The sequence below is a fragment of the Gadus morhua genome, chromosome 2 (genome assembly GCF_902167405.1).
Source record: "Gadus morhua chromosome 2, gadMor3.0, whole genome shotgun sequence".
Lineage (NCBI taxonomy): Eukaryota > Metazoa > Chordata > Actinopteri > Gadiformes > Gadidae > Gadus > Gadus morhua.
Genome location: NC_044049.1, coordinates 10168485 through 10190919, shown reverse-complemented (window position 1 = coordinate 10190919; position 22435 = coordinate 10168485). Strand labels below are relative to the sequence as shown.

General features: G+C 42.3%; 2 protein-coding genes across 9 annotated transcripts in view; both read right to left on the bottom strand.

Annotated features, from left to right (window-relative positions):
* stat5a (signal transducer and activator of transcription 5a) overlaps window positions 1-730 on the bottom strand; it is a 60483-nt gene extending 59753 nt beyond the window's left edge. For all 6 annotated transcript variants that reach the window (XM_030347393.1, XM_030347402.1, XM_030347384.1 and 3 more), the window contains exon 1: window positions 574-730. The gene's annotated coding sequence lies outside the window, so the exon portion shown is untranslated. The remainder of the gene's footprint in view (window positions 1-573) is intronic.
* Window positions 731-2539: 1809 nt separating this feature from the next.
* stat3 (signal transducer and activator of transcription 3 (acute-phase response factor)) lies at window positions 2540-21721 on the bottom strand. 3 transcript variants are annotated; one of them, XM_030347358.1, is made up of 24 exons: window positions 21522-21721; window positions 19547-19691; window positions 18299-18542; window positions 17774-17866; window positions 17538-17619; window positions 17314-17414; window positions 16539-16690; window positions 15773-15931; window positions 15062-15154; window positions 14891-14950; window positions 14759-14788; window positions 14536-14629; window positions 14390-14437; window positions 13512-13595; window positions 11623-11721; window positions 11128-11263; window positions 10908-10960; window positions 10704-10798; window positions 9187-9326; window positions 8000-8221; window positions 7294-7336; window positions 5972-6055; window positions 4240-4337; window positions 2540-3903 (listed from the first exon to the last, which is right to left on the bottom strand). In XM_030347358.1, the coding sequence occupies exons 2-24, from the start codon at window positions 19672-19674 to the stop codon at window positions 3851-3853; spliced, it is 2391 nt and encodes a 796-aa protein (XP_030203218.1). In that variant the 5' UTR covers window positions 19675-19691; window positions 21522-21721; the 3' UTR covers window positions 2540-3850. The 3 variants fall into 3 exon arrangements, with proteins under 3 accessions (XP_030203218.1, XP_030203227.1, XP_030203233.1); XM_030347367.1 differs by having other exon boundaries at window positions 5972-6031; XM_030347373.1 differs by lacking the exon at window positions 5972-6055.
* Window positions 21722-22435: the final 714 nt, after the last annotated feature.

Sequence of the window (22435 nt, the reverse complement as noted above, 5' to 3'; positions counted from 1 at the left end):
ACCTGTCAAACTTTTTTTTCTTACGGATATATTGTAAGCGCACGGAACAACGAATAACGGTAAACCGCAGGTTGGTCCTACAAAACGCTTCTCTTCCCGCCCCGGTTATCTTCTTTTATGGCGCTATTTCTTCTGATAATGGTGAGACTTTGCCTCATGCACGCACGCTGCAATGATGTGTATGATAATGTACGTGCACATGCGCAGTAGGTTCTCTCGCCTTGACAGGCAAAGCCGAAAAGGTCGATTTACAGCCTGTTGCGTTATGTACAGAGCCCGTAAATTATATAACGGATCTAACACAAATGAATAAGAAGACAATTGCAACGTGTTGTTGTTGCTACTGCCGCCCGCATTGAACACGTTTTATAAAACACAGCCCGTCATGAGAAACACAGTTTGATCGGGTTTGAGAGGGCAGCAGAAAACACCGACTGGAGAGCAGTTTGTTTACAAAGCGCATGCAGCTCGTAGTGCTGTCAGGACATTCTTGGGCAACATGACACATGATCATCACCAGCATATGAAAAGAACAACAACAAAATGAAAGGTCTTTCAAGTGTCCGATCTTACCTCTATGGACGTTGTAACGCGTTGTCCTTTATCCTAAAGTTGAGTGCAAGAGGGACTCTGTCAGGCGCTAGTTTCCAACAGTTTGCTACGCAGTTCTTCTCAACTAGCTCTCTCGCGCTCTCTCTCTCTCTCTCTCTCTCTCTCTCTGGCTGTCACTCGCCTTCTGTCGATCCTCCAAAAACCGCCCACTTCCGGCGTCTTGTCACTGATGGTGATATGAGAAATACCAAATATTTCTACTGATTTCTTCAATAGGTCAATTTAGAATAATTCTGGATTTAAATGATAGAGCTTATGGTGGTCTAATTTAGTTAAAAAAAACTGGTGAAAGCTACTAGTCGTGCACTTTTACTTCCAGTAAAAACATTCACTTCTATAGTCAAAGCCTACTATTAGTAGCCTATTACATATTTTAGAATAATATTAATGATAATTGTTGTTATAACAACAATAATAACTATAATACTACTAATATAAGAATAATATGATTATTCGTTATATTATGATTGCACTGGAATTAGAATTAGAATTATTATTACTAATCTGCTCACCCAATCAACTGTTTTACATCCATTTGCCTGGTCTTTCCTAAACCACTGACTAGAATGAAATGAAACAGTTCGTTTTTGTTATTTGTAGCATAGCGACGCCTGCTGGCAGATGGATTGACAGAGACACCGTTACTATGGAGTGATAATGTTTGACAAAATAAACAGCGTATGGACCTTTGCATTGTTGATGTAAAATACTGACTTAAAATAAAATATATCTATCCCTCTTGCTGTCTCAGTAGAGCAACCACAATACTGAAAGACCAATCCAACCTGGTATTCATCTCTCTGACATGCTGCCCTCAGGTAGACGCTTCAGGTACATCAAATTAGGAACAAACAGAGAGCTTCTATCCATACAAGCAATAAAAGAACTGACCACTGCCAACAATGTATGGTACTTGTGTGTTCTAAAGTAACCCTTATAGAACAATGCATATACAGTACGTGTACGTTGCAACTGCTTCTTTGCATGTTTATATTCCTAACTGCACTACTTGCATATAGGGAACCTGCAATGTCATTTTAATTTCAGCAAATTACCACAAGTGCAATATCCCAGATGCTACCACATTGTCTTCATTTTTATATCTTACTGTTTTTATGAGTGAAAGTGAAGATATTTTATTCGTATATAAGTACATTCAATAAGTCTACTTCTAACTTTTGGGCTATTTTAAATTGCTGTTTGATGGTTGTGAATTTGTGTTTAGGGCTGCAACTAAATTTCACTGTACTCTCTGTAATGACAATGAAGGAATTACATTATATAATATTCTGTCATGTGGTAGGCAACCATAGAGCATTAGCTCACCCTTTAGCCTCTCCCTTACTTGTGTACACACACACACACACACACACACACACACACACACACACACACACACACACACACACACACACACACACACACACACACACACACACACACACACACACACACACACACACACACACACATTACACTTCGCTGCAGGCTGCAGTGCAATTGGGGCTGAATCAATCCTCACACCCCATTGGTTGCTGGCCACTACCAGAGGCTGCCAGTTGCTTCCTGAAACAGCTGAGTCAGCAGCTGACATTAAACACATTTCATCGCCACATCCCTTCCTCTCCGACCAAGAGGCCCTAAACCTGAGTGTGAGTGTGAGCGTGAGTGTGAGCGTGAGCGAGGGAGAGAGATCAGAGTGACAAAGGCACTATAACAATTTAGTTTACTTGTCATCCTCAAGGTTCAGGATACATCTTCTCTAAATGCTAATTTAAACTGGAATTGGGTATAAATGCATTAAATCCACATCAACATCCACATCACCTTTAAGGTTGGTTAGGCTTAGGAATCTCTCCCCTTCTTCCAGTATTTACTGTAAAAAAATCCTGGGCAAAGTCCATGCACTTCAAATACCATGGCATAATTGGTGTTCCGTTAGTGACGTAATGTTTATTTTCTTATTTGAAATACAATACAGTTAAAGCATAATTTACACAGTTAATTTCTGACCACACACAATGTAATTGCATGAATTGACGTCTCGTAAATGTGTTTCTTGCATGTTGTAAAAATGTAAATACATAAATTGATGTACTCATCACCGAGATCGCAAAGGAAAATATCCATGATATCTATACTAATTGAGCATAAATTACAGACATTCTGACACATACAATTAAATGATTCGTATAACCGATCACATCCGATGAATTCAGGTGTTTGCGAAAAAACATACATTGGAAAACACCCTGGCATGTGCAATTCTATAACTGCGATAATGTAAATACATTTTCTGTTGCAGTCCTATTTATTGAATCAATAGGGCTATAAAACATTTAGTTATAGATTATGCTTGAACACTGTCCAATTGCTTTTTGTCTGATAAAATGGGAGGGCTCAATCTGTGATCTTCAATCCAAATTGTGTTAACGGCCTTCCAAAGGGAAGGCTATTACATATCTAACATCCATGGTTAGGGAATAAGACCAAATATAGACATTAAGAAATGTACGTTTCTTGTCATAAATAATGTTTGTAAGAAAATCTGATCACACGAATAAGAAGATGGGGGGGCGGGGGGCAGGTTTACAGACTAACTATGGAAGGAATTCAATGCCACAGTGATCGATGCCTAGAGCCACAGTAAAAAAAGAATACGATTTGAATACATGTGCTAGTTGCATAAAAAAGGAAAATCAAACAATTTTTTCAAACCAACCACTCAAAGAGACACTTTTGATTGGTCAAATACGAAACGAAACGGAATCCATTCAATTAAAAATCGACCAATGGGGAAGGAGGAAAAAGGACATAGCTTTGGTGAGCACGGTTAAAATGCTTCAGAAACACATTAGAAATCCCGAATGCAGAAACACGTTCCCTGTATAGTAATAAATTACTATAATGTGAGATGGTAATATCCTGCAAGTTTGGAATTGCAGTATTCTGTGCATTACCTTGCCATCAGTTTTACACAAGAGAAACTTCAAACGGCCATTTTGAAAATCTATACATACTTTTTAGAACCCCAAGTGTATATCTTAACGGTAAGGTAGACAACAAGGAGATGACCAACGGGGCGAGCAGGACCATGCAGGGGAAGATACAAACTCCAACATGAGCTCTCTGTCGCAACATTGGCTCAAACACTTGTAATTTAATACAAGAGATTCCCCTTTAAAAAGGGCAGAAAAAGCACGGGAAATCCACATGTTAAGCCAGAGTACAGGTGGCTTCACATCGGCGACGCCACATCAGAGCTCAGCTCCATGTCCAGAGTGAGGGAATCTGTGGAGGAAACACAGAAACCGGTTTATAGTTGGGACTTTAGGTAAAAAAATAGGCTTTGCCAGAGCCCGGACGGGCAAGGCAGTCCCTGACACATGTGCCAGATTTATTACGACTTAAGTGTTAACCATTTAGCATACTCTATTATCAAGAGCCACTGAGAGTGGTGCTATAATGAACTGGGCACACATTTCAAGTGAACATTTCTACACGGCCCCTCTCTGAACACTCATTCTCCCCGAGGGAGGACGGAGAGGTCAAGGAGGGGGAAGAGGAGGAGGAGGAGGAGGAGGAGGAGGAGGAGGAGGAGGAACAACTGTGCTCTGGAAGACTCACCCAAGGGCCCTGGGTTGGGCTCTGCTTCATTATGCATCAGGGAGTCCAAGGTACGAGGGGACATGGGAAACAGGTCGCTGGTGTTCCCCGAGTTGGTGCTATGGACAAAACAAGAACCCAGACACATTATTTCATGCATGTAAATCATACACAGACGGATAAGAAATGGTTTATGGTTAGCATCAACACCGGTTTATGTTAATGGCGTGATCTCCACACCAACGCGATTACAATCTCAGTTGTCTATCTGTTTTTTTTAACCAGAAGTGACAGCTGATTCAAACTGATAAGGTTGCTAGCATGCTAAATCTCCCATTGCTATGGGCTACACTTCTCTTGTTACCGTCCTCCACATGCATACATACAGACTGGTTAGCAATAGGGTTACATCTTCTATTCTGGTTCTCACAAGTGTGACGTGCCCTCATTTTAACAACGTGCGAGCTTCAAGTAATCAACTGCAAACTTCACTTTCACAAACACTCATTCATCTAGCTAGATGGAGGACAGGTTATGTGTGTAAAAGTGGCAAAAAGACAGTTGGGCAGTTAGTTTCAGGTAGAAGGCAGGACTTTGACAAACGTCAAGGCAAGTATATTTCAAATTCGACCCTTGTTAATGAATGGGCCATATGCCAGTGAAACTACAAACGTTTTGAGTAGTATATTTTAAAAGCTTGAATTAACTGAATAAATTAAATAAACTGCAATACATAGAAGCAATCACCAAAATGTCTGAGAATTTAGGCTGTTATTATAACGGGTTATTAAGCAAATAGGCCTCGAAGGGCATGTGGTTCAAGCCTCATGCATTTACATTTACGGCATATAGAAGACGCTTTTATCCAAAGCGACTTACATCGGTTAATACACACATTGACACACCGACGGGAGAGTCAACGGTGCAAGGCGACAGCCAGCTCGTCAGGAGCAGTTAGGGTTAAGTGTCTTGCTCAGGGACAGATCAACACTCAGCTAGGAGGAGCAGGGGATTGAACTAGCAACCTTTCGGTTACAAGACAACTGCTCTACCTCCTGAGCTAAGCCGACCCTATGCATGCTCATGCATCATCAAACACAAACACATCAGTGCACAACAGTTCCCCCTCTTCATCTGGTTAACGCGGCCTAGGTCTAAGTGCAATGAGCCTGTGACGTGAAACTGGTAAAATAAAAAACAGTGACATTGGTAACCCTCGGTGTAAGACAATTCAGAAAACGAATAGAGAGAAAAGCACTGGTTTAAGAAGATTGTGGATAAAGATTTGTAAAAAAATACAATTCTCCGTAATGGGAAGTCTCCATGCAAGCTTTCAATTGTTAGTTAGGGTGAATCCCCAATATTAAATTCGGAAATATGCCGCAAAACGTATTCATTGATTGTCACGGTTTCATCGGTTTATATCATTGTGGGATTGTTGAGATTTATGATAGGGGAAATGAAAATGGCAATGGCAAAAAAAAAAGGGTGACTCGAGGAAGATGAAGAAGAAATCATCAGTGGAAAATGACATGGGGGTCTCTGGGAGACTGTTTGGGTGAAAGGTTCCTGAAATGGGGTTGGGTAAGATCCAAAGAGACAGTAGGAGTAAGGAGGTGAGTAGGACACTGTGGTGTTGGTGACAGTTGGGTGGTGAAAGGGAGTCCAACGACACCCTCACAAAACAGGGACACACACACACACACAAACACACACATAAACGCACACACACGCCATCTACAGAAGCGCATACCCTGGGAATGCGTTCCCAAGCAGATCACTGTCCGGGAAGTCCATGAACACGGAGGGACACCTATGGAAACAGGTGAGGATCTCACTGAGGGGAACGTCGCAACACAACAAATAGCAATCACCCCCCCCCCCCCCCCTCCCCCCACCCCTCCACGCCAGCACTACACGACACCCAGTTATCACCCCAAAAACGCCCGACGCAGACGGCCCTTGTGAGTGTGCACAACGCCATCGGCACCATTGCATTTAGACCTGGCTCACCCGAGGCAGGGGGCACCCCAAAAGGATAGATTTACTTATTAAAAAAACAAGCGTTTACACCCAAATGTACATGTATTCCCAAGTCAAATGTCTTTAAAGTTCTAACAGTGGATTGCGGAGAAAGGTGGAAGAGGGTGTTGATTATAAAAAACGATGAAACATTCCGTGAATGTGTTTCCAAGTGTTCTCTAGTCTCCATAATGGGGCCTTTTTCCTTTTTTCCCCTCCAAGATAGAACTGAACGCTAATGGTGAATGTCTCCATGCCACTTCATCAAGGCTCCCTTCAAGTGTTCACACCATAAACTCCAGTCATGTAGACGCACGGGGGCATGACAGTGCTACACTGAGCAAAGCTCTTGTTCCCTTGAGGTCTTGCGTCATAGACCTGAGGGCAGTTGCAACCGTGACTCAGTCCAGATTGAACTAGATTGAAGTCCAACTTGTTTTTGCGTAACGAGTTTTTTTAATCCTTTCCAAGGCTAAATTACATGAATGTTTATTTTCATATGTTTGACATGAATTGAGCCAGAAACTAATCATTCTTTGTGTCGCTAACGCTTAAAATTAATACTTTGGAACCCTTGAGGGAGAAAATATTGAAATCATGTGTACATGTTAATTCCTTTCGTCTCTATCGGTTAAAATAAGATGAATAAGATGGGGGGAGTGGGGGGAAGGGCCCATTTAATGGACAATTATGTCTGCACTCAACACTGGACAATCCTGTTGTTTTCGGTCGCCTAGCAACAATAAATGCCATCCCTTCAGTACGCATGGCGCTTCACCCAGCGGCGTGCTTGGTAAAGCACGCCCACCCGCCTGTACGGTACTCGCCACTCTCTTCCGCAAGACCAGAATAAAACACACTCACACGCACAATGATGGAAACCACAGAGCAGAGCTGAAATGCTTACTCAGGGAAAGGAGAACAGGAAGAACAACTACAAAAGAAGGATCGCCACGTAACCGAAGGAGCTCACATGCTGTTCACAGAGGAAGAGCGTCATGCTTACGATTCATGTAAGCATCAGACTTTAAGGGGACGGGGTGGATTACTCACGGGGTAACGCAGATGAACTTGGTCTTCAGGTACGGCTGAATGGCTGGAATGACAAGGGGAGAGAGGCAGGCTTTGAAGAGTAGTTTCATTCGGTGGAAGTAAATCAAAAACATAAAAGAAACCGTATGAAGGGTTTTTTATACGGTTCTATAATGCACAACCCTAGGGAACCCACTCATGAACTACATGATATTCCATGCGGGGCAGGAGCAAAGGTATTTTAAGAGGTTGATTGTGTAGACTTGAGCAGCTCACCTGTAAAGTTTGTTTTAAATAGAAAAATACATAAAATGCTTAACCCCAGGGAACCCACTCATACACTACATGATTAAATACATTTTCTCTGTGGGGAATGGATGATGCCAAGGCCAGGTATTTTAAAAGGTCCAGTGTGTAGAAATTGTAGCTTGTAGCTCACAAGTAAAGGTAGTTTTAAATAGAATGCAATCACATGTCATCATGGTAAATAATACCCATCAATTTCCGTTTAGCGAAAAATAATTTTCCATTTCTTAGACATTATTTTACTATTATTTTTGCATTATTTAGAATTTGTATTTTACTTTTCTTCAAGGGAGGGTATCTGTTCCCAGGTAAAGGGACTGTCTGCATTACGTTGATATAGAAATATAATAAACAGCCTTTCAATTAAAACAAAGTAAAAGAAAAACACACAAAAAAAAAGAAAAAGAAAAAAGGAGCTCACTGTTCATGGGGTCTCCTCCCACGTCCGGCTCCGGGACTGCCTCGGGCCGGCAGTACTTCCCGAAGGCGTCCTCCTTGGGGATCTCGGGGAAGAGGTAGACGAGCGGCGAGACCAGGATGTTGGTGGCGTCCATGATCTTGTAGCCCATGATGATCTCAGCGAAGGACATGCTGTTGAGCTGCTGCTTGGTGTACGGCTCCACTGATTGGATCTGGGTCTTCCCTGCGACACAAACTTCCGTTCCTTTAGTTGTTGTCTTTGGGGTGGTTTGCCGGTGTCGCAAGGTGTTGTGGACTGTGTGTTGGATGATGTGCTGCTTTAAGCAGCCTCACTTGGGCCCCCCCCCCCTCGAGTCTGGCAGATTGAGCTGCGCGATTGGGTGAGGCTGTAGCCCTAACGGTGCCATCCATGCACACAGGCTAGATCATGCTTCACCGCGCAAACACACACACACACTCAAGGAGCGCTCTGACATGGCAGGATGGAGCACTTGCTCTGTGTCTAATATTATTTCAAACTCTACAATAATGTGATTTACTCATCATCAAGCGGTGTGCTGGTGTCAGACGAGCCCAGTAAAGACCCGTGTTCGACAGGGATAACGACTACATGGGGGTTCACCACGCGGAGGTCAGGGTGGAGACAAAGGCCACAATGGATAACAGAAACTATTTGTCAACGTGGCGGCATCTGAAGACGCTATAAACACACTTTTTAAATAAAGTAAGAGTCAAATAAGTGAGCAGTTAGGGTTAACTGCTCTACCTCCTGAGCTAAGCCGACCCATACTGTCTAGAGTATTTTTTAGAGTATGTTTTTCCCTTGGTTAGAGGGAATAGCGGGTATGTGTCTGTCTCTCTGTGTTACCTTTCTTGTTGAGCTGGAAAGACCTTACTCGTAACAAAGGCAACTCTGCGGGCCGATGTCTTTTTGTTTAAAGTATTAAGAAGAAAGTGAATCTCATAACTGTTGATTGACTGGACTGTTTTATGAATGACTGATGACGATGAATCCCCTTATACGTCTTCTAAAAACTACTGATCGGCCTGAATGGTGCATGACTGATGGATCAATCATCTAATCCGCTCTCTAAAAAACAGATGATCGGCCTGACCTGTCCATCACTGTCGATCAATCATCTAATTGGCTCTCTAAAAACCGGATGGACGGATGACGGAGAGCCTCACCGTTGATGTCCTTCTCCACCCAGGTGAAGGTGATGCCGCCCTCCTTGCTGCTCTCACTGAAGCGGAGCAGGAAGGTGCCTGGGGGCTTTGGGCTCAGGATGGCCCTCTCCCTCTCTTTGCTGATGAAGCCCATGATGTACCTGCACGAGTGGAACACACCGAGAGTCTGGTCACGAGATGCAAGGGAGTCAAACGCCTAATCAGCAGCCACAGATGGGACCACGGGATGCTGGAGCTTACTCAAACAAACGCAACCAACGAGATTGTACAACTAAGGTGAAACTGCTCAAATAAAGAGAAAACTCAAATTATTTACAAGGGAAATCTGCACTTTTCTACCTAAGACTGCAATATTGGGTATAAAATCATTGTATTATTGTATTTAAACATTGATGTAAGGTCTCATGTGTGTCACAGATAAGGCGACAGACTTACATTTTTGTTTGTAATAAGATGGGTCAGAATATTCGATTATTCGTTCCCGAGGGTCAAAGTCGATTTTTAACATTTGGGCCGTTAACATTTTTTCCCATTCAAATAAACAAGAATTAACGCACGGAACTAATGTTGGACAGGTGTCCAAGGGCATTATCCCTCTCACTTGCCATAGAAAATAAATGAAGACGATTCATTTATAGGGGGACTATTTGTTTATCAACACGTTGGATGTGCGCGCAGAATTATCACCATAAGAAAATTTGTTTGGTTGCCAACCGATTGCCATGGTTATCTCTGTGTGTTTAATTTGCAGTTGCGGTGTTAACTAGCGATGTTGACAGCTTACTGTTACATTCAACTGTAATCAGAAAACGTGGTTATATGCTATAGAACCTATAGTATCTGTGGTATAGGCTGGGACGAATTTCAAATGATAAATACGTACTCTTTATGTTGGAAGTATAGACCGTTGCGATTCAGCCTTTATACCGCAAATACAATAGCATCTTTCCGCGTTTTTGGATTACAGTTTAATGCATTTTTCAAAATTTACCAGCTCTCGTTTTGACTACCTCAGGCCTAAAAAAAAAAAAAGTTTGGTTCCAGTTGGTTGTCAGTTGAGGTCATGAGTAGGTAGGGTAAAAACGAGAAAATTCGCTCATCCTTGTACAGAATGAAGAGGTGCTGTACAAAAACGTAATTATAGTTTGCATCAATTATTATTATTTATTATTTTTTTTTATTTTTTTTAAAGCTCATAAAATAATTTGGGTCGCAAATAAATTGACAGGGTCGGTCAGAAACCGGAACCAAACAATTTTATTTTTTAGGCCTTAGCAAGTAGTTGTTGTTTTGCTTTTAAGATATTAAGTGATTTCTTGCCGATGATCCATGGCTGCCATTATGAATGTCGGCACACATTGAATAATCGATTATTCGTTCATACCACCCACCGATTATTCGACCATGAATAATTTGAGTTATTCCCATCCCTGGTTTGTAATAACATCATGTTCTGATCCATCTGGGATCAATACGAGATTGAGGACACAAAAGGACCCCCAGCCGCGTCGTCTTACCCCTCGTTCCACAGAGCCAGGATGTACTTCTTCACCAGGTCGATGATGTTGTCCAACCACACCCAGAAGGAGAAGCCTTTGCCTGCCATGTTCTCCTAGAGGAGGGGGGGGGAACCAAAAAGTCTGGTGAAACCTCAGGTCCACCTATACAGTCGTGTACCGATGAAAGACGGTCGACTCTTGGGTGAACTTCAGATAAATTACCTTACAGAACTTGGCCCAGGTGATCTGGCAGCCAGAGTAGTTAACGCACGGCCCTGAATCCGAAACAAACGCCGTGTCAACATTGTAATCATCTTCATCACTACCGCACGCAACTTTAAATCTTTTGATTTTCACACAGTTAACGATAAGCAAAAGCATGATTATGATTCCGGACATTCGCTGTGGGGTTCTTAGCTCTCGCTCCCTCGCGTCCTCTCACCTAGGAGCTTCTCTGCCAGGGTGGTGAGCTGCTCAATAGTCAGGCCTCTCTTGGTTGTGGAGGAGAACTGCCAGCTCAACACCTCTGCCACCTGGTCCCAGGTACCCACAGGGGGCTTGGTGAAAAAGTTGACGTTCTGGAGGGACACACACATATAAACACACACACACACACAAACACACAATCCAGAAATGAATGTAAAAATAAAACAAACAAACCTCTTTATGCTTGCTAGGAATCAAAGCAACAACATATTTGCAGTATTCACCAAATAATGCAAAGTAAAGTACTTTTTTTAAGCATGCTTTTGGTATGAGATACTGTTACTATAAATAGTGTTCTTTAGACAAATGTGAACAAAAAGTAAATTAACCAGAGTTCTCTTTATGTCGAGGAACACACTGAATATTAATAATTATTTTAAAGACATTCAAAATACACACATTTTCTATAAGGCCAGTTCAGCCCCCGCAACACAAGAGGCCGCTGTCGTACCTTGGGGTGATTGGTGAGCATGTTGTACCACAAGATGGAGGCCCAGGCATTGGGCATCTGGCAGATGTTGGAGATGACCACAACTGGCAAGGAGTGGGTCTGCAATATCAAATCAATATCGATACAATTAGACATGAACAACTTAACCTCTAAAGATTGCGGTTACAGTTACAGTAAAATTGCCGAGGTGGACGAGTTATGTTACATCAATTTAAAAAGGGGTTATCTCCTTCCCCTGGGTGTTAACTGCACCTTGTACGTTTCCCCATTAGCAGCCTCTAGTGGCTTGAATAGTAGCTACAGATCGAACACGGAGGTGGGACAAAAGTGGACCAGGATAAAACAAGGTAAGGTAACAAGGAAAAAAAACTTCCCCGGATGGATTGGATTGTCACATTTCATTCTTGAGAAAAAATATTTGTGAAAGGAGTACATGGCCCCCTTCAAAGCAGACAGCGCCTCTGAAAAAAGCATGCACCCTGGGCTACAAAGCAGGTCATTCAGATAAGATTACACAGTGCACTTCTCACTTTACATCAAACAGAGACGCCCCCATGCAACACAGCAAGATGACACAACTGCTAGCTCAGTATCACCTTTCATTTCCTGTATGTAACGACGACTACATTTACAACGTGTTCTTTGTAGTGTGGTGTGCCGGCGCACTCACGCATGCAAACACACACACACATACACACACACACACACACACACGCACACACATACGTTTACACACACAGCTCTAGATTCAGAGCACGGTTCTTGCACGCAGGACTGTGCTAGAGCAGACATTCACTTGGTCACGGCAGCATGAACAGCACAGTCAGTGTGGGTGCACGGTTAAATAGACTGAAGCAGGTGGAGTCCGACAGTCAGCTCAGTAGGATGCGGTGTCGACACACGGCTGAATGCTTCAATTCACGATTACTTTAAATACTGAATGACTTGTGAATACTTATTAGCATGTGGTTGATCAAACCAATCGTAGTAGTCGGTTCTGGCTATACTAAAACCTCTGTTTCCAAAGTCATAAGTCAAAATGACTTGCTCGTAGGCAGAATCGGCACAACAAAGGGATTTGGACCAGTTCGATTGGTAACGGATGTTTGAGAGAAATCCGGAAAGAGGGTTACAATGGTTTAATCACCAAGACCGGTATTGTCTGTTGCATAAGTGCTCTACCATTCTCTTATTTACCAATAAGAGCATATACAAAATGTTTGTACTTTCATTTCGAAGCAGCTAAGAACCCAGAGCACATTAGAATGGGTGGCACACCATTCAGTGGGAATCAAACCACCGCCTCCGGCATGCCTTGCTCTACCAGTTGAGATAGACTATCTCTCACCAGTCGCCCATCGTAGATTCATGGCTTGTAACAACCACTGGGGTGAATGTGATCCCTGGTCCCTTGTGTGGGTTGAAATTATATCAAAACGACTCCTTCACTACAAGGAGGCCCCAGCTGCCACTGAACCAAATACCCACAGTGTGCTGTCCTGACTCCACAATAGTGGAACATGCTCCCCACTGATGTCATGACAGCATAAACACGACAATTTCCGCAGTAGCCTGAAAACTCATCTGCTCAGACTGAATCTGGAAAGATGCATCTGCCCATGGGAAAAAAACGATTATATATTATATATATATATTATGATTATATATATATATATACACCATGTCTATCTCTTCATTCTAAAATGTCATGAGTACTTGCAATTTATGGGCTGTCACTTTATGGTTAAATGCACTTCATTTAAGTCACTTTGGCTAAGAGGGTCAGCTTAATAAATGCATTGTAAAAAGAAGGAACTGAGTATGATTGGACCGCATGTTTCCACTATTCCGATACCGAGGGGTCCTCCCTTCTGCCCCCTCGTCCTCACCTCCAGATCGATCTTCAGGCCCTGGTGGTAGACCTCCGTCTCGAAGGTGATGAGGTGGAGCTCCTCGGTGACGATCAGCGAAGCCTGCAGAGAGAATACAGTTCAGGTCAGAAGTTCAGCTCTGCATGTAAATGAGGCGTTTATATTAGAGCTGTCAGTTAAACGCGTTATTTAACGGCGTTAACGCAAACCAATTTTAACGGCGTTAAATTTTTTATCGCGCGATTAACGCAATTATTTTTTTTCTTTGGCTCAAAACAAAGAAGCAGTAGCCTGACTGCTATGTTCAAATGACATTTGTTCAAAGCAGTCGTTTAATTGCCCTATAGGCTCTTTTTTTGTATCGTCCTGTTTTGATCAGTATATGCCAATGTTGTTATCAATAAAAAATCATTTGCACAAGGCAAGCCGATGCACTTCACCATGTTGATAAGAGAATTAAAATGAGAAGAATTATGGGACAAAAAAATCAAGGGATATTTAGCATAGAAAAACAATTTGCGATTAATCGCGATTAATTAGAGTTAACTATGACATTAATGCGATTAATCACGATTAAATATTTTAATCGCTTGACAGCTCTAGTTTATATACAAAAAAATTATAATAATCAACAAGAACATCCTTTTGTTCTTGCAGAGGACGCAAGCTGGATTTACCAACAAAAGATTCACTGCTAGTCATGTCTCATTCTTTTTTTTCAAGGTCTTATAATGTCTCAATTGCCGGAATTGTAAAGGGAGACGGAAGGAGTGGGTTGAAAGAGAGAGGACTCTGTATTAGGACAAGGTTGCTTTAGGGTTAACACGTACATGTCTGTATGTGTGTGTGTGTGTGTGCGCGCGCGTGTGTACGCGCGTGCGTTCGTGTGCACTCACGTCGCTATTTGTCCGGCCGCCATTGCCGCACCTCTGCTCTCTTAACGTCTGCAAGGAAACGGAGAAGTCGTTAGTCATTAGAGGAGGAACACTATTAAAAACAGGCTCCCATTCCAGCCAGCTAATAATAGGTGCATTGGCCTCACCAAGTGTTTGAATTCGGCAGACAGGCTGCCATTGTTCGACTCTTCCATGTTCATGACTTTGGTGTTGGTGCCCAGGATGTTGAACTTCCTTGACCTGAAAAACAATAACTGAATAAAAATCTTTTTGCCCACAATTTGTTCTCTAACCATGGAGTTAATGGAAGGTGACAAATATATTTGTAATATGTTAAATCCAAAAAAGAACAAAAATGTAGAATCTTACCCTCGAATTGCAGCCACATCCCCCGATTCCCTGAAAATGATTACAGGAGAAAAATATTATTGAAAATCGATTAGTTCTTGGTCCTACTTGTAATCATGATATCGAGTGTGATGTGTGTGAGGCTTAACTCACTTATCAATACAGACTTTGATCTTCAGCTGGTAATTCAGTTCAGGAAACTTTACCAGTAACCTGCACAAATAAATGTTGTACCATCAAACATTACCCCGTATTTTCTTAAATGTTTGGAATGGTAGAAACCGTCTATTATTGAAAAACAATACAACGCCTCCTCATGAATACCTGACTTTGTTGGTGAACTGCACTCCTGTTTTGATGACTAGCGGTCTGTCTGGATGCATTGGCATACAGGGCTGTCTTTCGACCACAAAGGCACTGGAACAGAAAGTATAAATATTTGATTTAACCACACGCACACAAACCAGAGATAAAGCAGACGAACATCTTGAAAACAATCCAGGATCATACCAAAAAATATGGTACTATTTGTGGCAAAACTACACATAGTACCCCAATATACGTCATGAGACAATCCTGATCAGACAGGTCCACATCGTGTTCTATCATCAGTCTGGCCATAAGCCCCATTGAAAACCTCTCCTAAACACGTCAAACTGACGAGTTTAAGTTCATGAAGAACATGGCCGCACAGAATTTCAACAAACAATGTTGAACATTGGCTGCGCCAAAGGAAAGTTAGACACTCAACAAAGAAATCCAAACCGTTTGATGGGAAATGCAGTGAATAACAATGCTCAAAAATGGCCCGGGAATTTGAGTGGAAGGCTTTTATCAGAGGCATTGCTTTTGTATTGCATTAATTCTGAACAAATTCAAAGAGCAAAGAGAGCAAGGCCATCACTCGGTTATTTACAAAGATCGGCCTTGATTAAACAACGTAAGGCCGTACAAATATTTTGGAAATCAATTGCATAACCCTAACCCGAACCCTTGCATAAGGCTACAAACATTCACTCGGTCCCCTTTGCTAACCTCTTCATGAGGTTCCTGAACAGGTCGACGATCTTCTCCTCCAGGGCTGGCCGGTGCTGGATGATGGGGTCTCCCTTGTAGGAGACCTTCTGCTGCAGCTCCTCCAGCTTCTTGATCTGCTGGCGGATCTGGAGCTGGGACTCGGCAAGAGACGTAATCCTGCGGGGAAGTAGAGGGGGAAGAGATAAGATTCATGCCTTTGACATGTTGATTCACATTCTGCCACTCTGGTATAAGGAGGGGTCCGATTAATCGATTATGCGATTATGGGTGCCTGATGGTCAAAATCGATGTTTAACATTTGGAAGGTTACTTTTTATTTTATTCGCCTTGAAATAAACACTAAGTAACGGACGTAACTAATGTTGGTTCTGCGGCACTATTTTCTTTTGGCGAATCATGCATAGAAAAACAATGTCAATGTCAGCACACATTGAATAATGTATTTAAAAAGGAGTATAAATAAATTAGTTATTCACATCCCTCATCTGGACTTAAGGAAAGGTAGCAGATATCAAATGTATCATAGGTACTTAAACTTTCCTAGCTTACGGGGGCAGGATATTCCAGCAGTTGTTTATGAGTCACTTTGGATCAAAGAGCCCGATAAAGTAAATTCCAAATTGTAAACAATCTTTTAGAAAATGCCCACACATTTCTTTTTTTTGACATTGTTCCATTCAAATAAATGTCAAAGCGGCAAATCATGTATTGTGGCTCCCCGACCGAAATGCTTTGTCACCGTTTTGAACGGGTTCAGGGTTACCATGTCTCCAGGCGGTCCAGGCAGATGTTGGGCGGCCCGCCGATACAGGCGATCTGCTGCCTCCGCTTCCAGTCGGCCAGCTCCTCGTCCGTCAGGTTCTTCTGAACAAAGTCCATGGCCGTCAGCAGACCCCCCATCTCCGTCACGATTTGCTGGAAGAAGAACAGAGCGACGCCAGTCAGTCCACCCACCCTCAAGAGAGGACGTTTCTTTCTTCATGATCTCATTAGTCACTTATTGTTCTCAGTTGCTTGCAGTCTCATTTCCACCTTTTTCAATTTTTGAAGAAAAAAATGAAAAATTATTGTATTGGCAGTACAGGAAAAAGCAACAGGGAAGCGGGTTGAAGAAGAGGGGGAATGAGATGTAGCAGTAGACAGATGGGAATCGAACCTGGGTCGGTATAAGGCATATTGCCTACGTGGTTAGCGCATTAAACCACCAAACTGACCCTTCACTACACACTTGGCTTACAACTTCTCCTTCTACTTATTTTCAGTTGTAAGGTTAACCAGTAATTGAGTGCATTTCTGTAATTGTACATCCCTTCAATAAGGTTTGATGCTGTTATTGCTTTATGTACATCAACCAAAGATGAATGGCTTTCACGCGACATTCTGCCTTCACACTAGCTGACTTGTCATCTGGAGAAACTCGAGCCTACGATCTTTTCCCTCCCATCTCCCTCCCCTCATTAGAAGTCAGGTCAATACATTGACTTGGCTCTGGTTACACCCCAGCAGCCTTCCGGACTGAACGGCGTGGCTAATCGTACCCTCCTCAGCTGGTCCAGGGCACTCAGCATCTGCTCCAGCTGGGCCATCTTCTGCCTTGTGGCCGCAGCCTGGCTGTTGCCGTTCAGGTCCTGGGACAGCTCTGAAGAGCACGAGAGGGTGGAGACATTGTATACTTTCTTTGAAAATGTATAGGCTGAAAATATGTCCCCCAAGTCCGTTGTTTCATCAGGATTAAATTAAAACCCATTAAAGCAATGCACACCTCCTTGACTTTTTAGGGTCTTGTAGTTAAAGTCAAAGTCGTCCTGTAGATTCTCAAGCATTTTCATCTTCTGCTCCATGTCCTGCAAACGACACATAGGCATTTCAAATCCATTATGTTCTCTGTTCAAACATGGGAGTCAATGCATGGGTGACACGCTTTGATACACACAAATAAATAAATATAAATATCGGTTATATATTGATGGTCTTTTCAGCAACATGGACAGGCCCTACCTGCACCCTCTTCCTGATGTCCTGGAGGTTGTGCTCTAGGATCTGCTGTTTCTCCGTAACCACGGTCCCGGAGGGATGCGCCGCCTGGCCGTCCTGCAGAGGCAATATCATCATCATCATCATCATCATCATCATCATCATCACCACCAGTTAATCCTTCACACTGATATACTATGTACTGTATATACAGTAAATATATATACGGTCATAAAAGTATCGAAATGATCTCTAGACTATGTAAATAGAGCAAAGTGCGGTGCAGGATTATTTATATAAGACGTGTTTTCATACGAGTTGATATTTCTTTCTAATGATCTACCTTATTTACATCAAGGTCCAGGTGCTAACCTTGGGGATGCTTCTGTCCAAATCCAAAGATATGTGAAACATGATCCACACAAATGTACCTTTTCGCTATTATTTTGACTATAGCAATCGGATCTATGACTTATAACTGAACATTTACATCCCGACATCCCTATGGCTCCAGACGAACCCTACCCCCGTCCGCCCCATCACACACACCTGAGCCGCGGTGGTGGCCGTCTGCAGCAACCTCTGCTCCTCCCACAGGCAGCGCGCCACGATGCGCGCGATCTCCATGGGCTTCTCCAGGTACTTGCTCTGGAGGTGCTGCTTGATGCGGCGAAGGTTGTGCTGGTACAGGACGTTGTTCTCCTGCAGGAAGCGGCTGTACTGCTGGTCGATCTCGCCCAGCAGGTTGTGGAACACCAGGGTGGCGTGGGACTCCTTGTTGGCGGCGTAGGCCCTGGAGATCACAACACCACGGATGTGGTCAGGGTTTAACAAATGGGGGATTCTGAGTGCGATGGATTGGGGCCGAGATACAACCGAATAGAATTACAAAAATAAAGCATTGTAAGTATATAGAATAAAGAAAGAATGGAAGGCAAAAAAAAAGAAAAAAAAAACGATACAATATTTGTATATGTAAACATTTTTCAAATATATTGTGAAAGAAATGTGCGGTTGAGAAATTTTGTACAGTTGCATAAATGGCCAGGGGTGCCTATTTATTTAGTTGTAATTACGGCTAGTGGTGAAGGTTGCATTTGTTTGCCAATAAGCAAAACCTTTGGAGTAGTTCTACTGGCTGAGCATACAATTCCTTATCATGGTGCCTTTTGGCATTTTAGGGTTGTATGATGAATGTTGATAAACTTCCTGGGAACTTCCTGGCTCACTACCAGTAAAAGTGACCTATGTGAAACTCGAAAAAACACACCATGGACCGGAGAGAATGCCAAAGCATTGTTATTGATATGATAATTGACCACGACTATTTGGTCACATTGAGTAATTTAGCCGATACTTTCAGCAAAAGAAAAGAGCAATGAAAACAGAAAAAAGTCAATAACGTTAAGGTAAGGGTGGTGATCAACTTCCAGGGAACTTCATGGTTCACTACCAGTAAATGTGATCTATGTGAAACCTGAAAAACACACCATGTACCGGAGAGAAGGCCAAAGCATTGTTATTGATATGATAATTGACCATGACCACTTGGTCATATTGAGTAATTTAGCCGATACTTTCAGCCAAAGAAAAGTACAATGAAAACAGAAACAAGTCAATAACGTTAAAGTAAGGGGTATGGTCTCTTTTACAGTCAAGGATGACTGCCTACCAGTTAGACTGCTGCGGACATTGAGGGATCGAACACAGTCCCTTTCGGCTGGGAGTCGTACACCCTAATCCCCATAACTGATACCGTATCTGGAGGCCAGCGGCACATATCTGAGGAACACCTACCAGTCCTGGCTCTCGATCCAGGGAGCGAGGAACTGCCGTAGCTCCATGGGGAAGCTGTCGCTGTACAGGTGGTAGAGCTGTTCCAGGTACCTGGTCTCCAGCTGCTGCAGCTGGTTCCACTGAGCCATCGTGACCCCTGGAGCCTCTTCAAACCACCACACGGCCAAAAGGAGGATTATTAAGTTGTTTTCTTCTTAAGAAACGCTGTGACTTTAAATGATGTGGACTATTCATGCAAAAACAGCATGTTTCGCACATGTGAAACAGACCCAATCAAACAGCTGCTCTTTCGTAGGAAACTACCGCTTGCCAAGAACCAAAAAAAAAAGGACGCTTCTTGATTAGCAATGCTACTTCTACTTCCTTTTCACTGAAAGCTCCGCCTCCTCCAAGAAATACCGGCCTTCCCAGCTGTCAACTAGCCTACCTGATCGGCTGATGGATTAGACCTCATCCCCCACCCCCAGATATCTTATATTACTCTCATAAAAAATCTATGGCAGCGAGACAAATACACTTTGTCGCTGTTGTCCTGCCTTCTAGTGACACGGTTGAGTGATGTATTCCAGAGAACAATGTTGCAATGTTTGTTTTTTTTGTTACAACAGTTCACCTGTTTACATTAAAATATGTACTTCTATTACAGGCGAGGGGTTATTCTACAAAATTGTTGCCAAAAAAAGGACTCTAATGCATTGCAACATTGGTACGAATACTAAGAGAAGCAATGAGTTGTTATATACTTTTAGAAGACAAGGCATATCTAGGCCTACACACCCATCACACAAATAACTGAGAACATACAAGGCAGCTACAGATGTATCCTTCTTTTCCCATTACTACTAAAATTGACACTGAAGGTTCGACAGCACACGTGTTAAGAATATTTGAGCAAATAATAACAACAACACAGACACACAAATAAAAACACTACACTAGTATGCAGCAACAACACTGATATTACAGATTTGTAAATAGATTTGTAAACATAGTTTTCGCATCCTAATTTCGTTTCAAGAGGAACGTGTGTTGAATAAAAAAGGCCAAGAACAATAATTGAGGGACTTCAAGCCGGTTGCTTTTTAGTTGAACTTGTGTCATGTTAAAATTTCACAGACTTCTTGTTGGATTCCCAGATCTGTACTCTGCATCAATCTGCATCAATCTACAACACGCCGATCTAAGCATTTAAAACATTTAAAACATTAGGTCCCGATGATTACTGCTAATTACGGTGGTTAAAACCTTGCACCTATGCTGTTGACATATTGTCATCAATAGTCATCTTCAAATAAACAATGGTGGGTAATCTTCATATTTACCAAAGTCATGGTAAGACCCCACTATAAGGCCACAACCATGTCAACAATGAGGATAGTTCAGTACTGGCAGTCTGCAACTGCACTGCAATCATAACCATAGTTTTGAAGATGATGTCCAGTCAAGACATCATACTGAGGCTCTCTCCCGATCAGGTTAGCTACATCCAGCTTTAGGACACGATACCCTGCAGCAGGTACCGAGATGGGCGTGACGACTAGTCAGCCAACAAGATCATAATAAACAGGATAAACACGGTACTTAAATATATGAAATATAAAATGATTCAGCTACTAGTCTTATTATAGTAGTCGAATACACACAGAAAAAAAAACGTACAAAATTTAAAGGAAAGTGCACTTGTATACAGCAGCACTGACGTCAATGATAAACAAACATAAGCAAGCAAGAACATAAATCAAACCAGATTTTCCGCCAACTAGGTCTATAACACAACTTTATACGTGAACCTTTGATGACAAGTTTGGATGGTATCAATGGCCTACTTGCCACTATTGAAAATGCACGGCGTCGACTCGACTGCAATGCAATGGATACTCTAGAAAGAGGCTGAACTCATTTTCAGCATTGAACGAAATGAAAAACATACACACAGATAACAATGAACAGTAGGCTATAACTTCATGACACGTACCTGGCTTGTTTTTCCTCGGTTGGAAAGTTGGTCAGCAACGAATAAATGCGGAATGCAGATTGGTGTAAATAAGGGGCCTAAAATCCTAGATCTATGTTTGTTTTTATACTAAATAAAAATCAGTCTCGTCGTATTTGTTACACGGCGAAGACTTCTCCTGTGCGCATAGTTCTTTTTCCAGCCCACCCCTGCATTGCAGCCGCTCCAACCATCCACGACCCGTCAATTCAAAGATTGGCGTGTACAGAAACCAATCACGAACCACAAGATTGTTCCGGCCTATCATTGTTTCGTTTATTGCCGTCGAAGGCGGGATAATATATCTAAGGGGCGGGGCATTCTGTTGCTTTCGCAATGGCGCTGTTCTAGGATGTCACTCCCTCCGCGTGTGCCTGAAATGGCTCGAAGTCAATCAGCTACGGCGGGAGGGTGTAGCGTTAAACAGAATAGCCAGTCTGGAAGTCATCTGAATTACTGGCAGTGTTACGTCATCACGGGTTTATACGCCGAAGCATGGACACTTTCACTTACAAACACCTAATAAAGAAAAAGCAGGGACCTTTTTACAACCAGCACCACGAAGAATCAAAGAAAATATAAACTTTATTTTTTATTTTTTTAATATTATTTTTCAAATGACACTCAATTATATATGACTATAAAATTACAAGAAATACATAAATATTCAACTTAAAAACGGCTAACTAGGAAGCATATCTGTTTATGTTGTTGAGAAGAATATTGTCTCTGAATGTCAAGCAATAACAAACAGCACTGTTGATTGCCCACAACCACATTGTCTGAACAGTACGCTGTCGGCTCATGGCTGTAACTAGGTCAAGTCAATTAGGCCTACGTCTCCAAAAAACATCATGGTGTTGTATTCAAAGCATGGCAATAATGTATCCTCAATT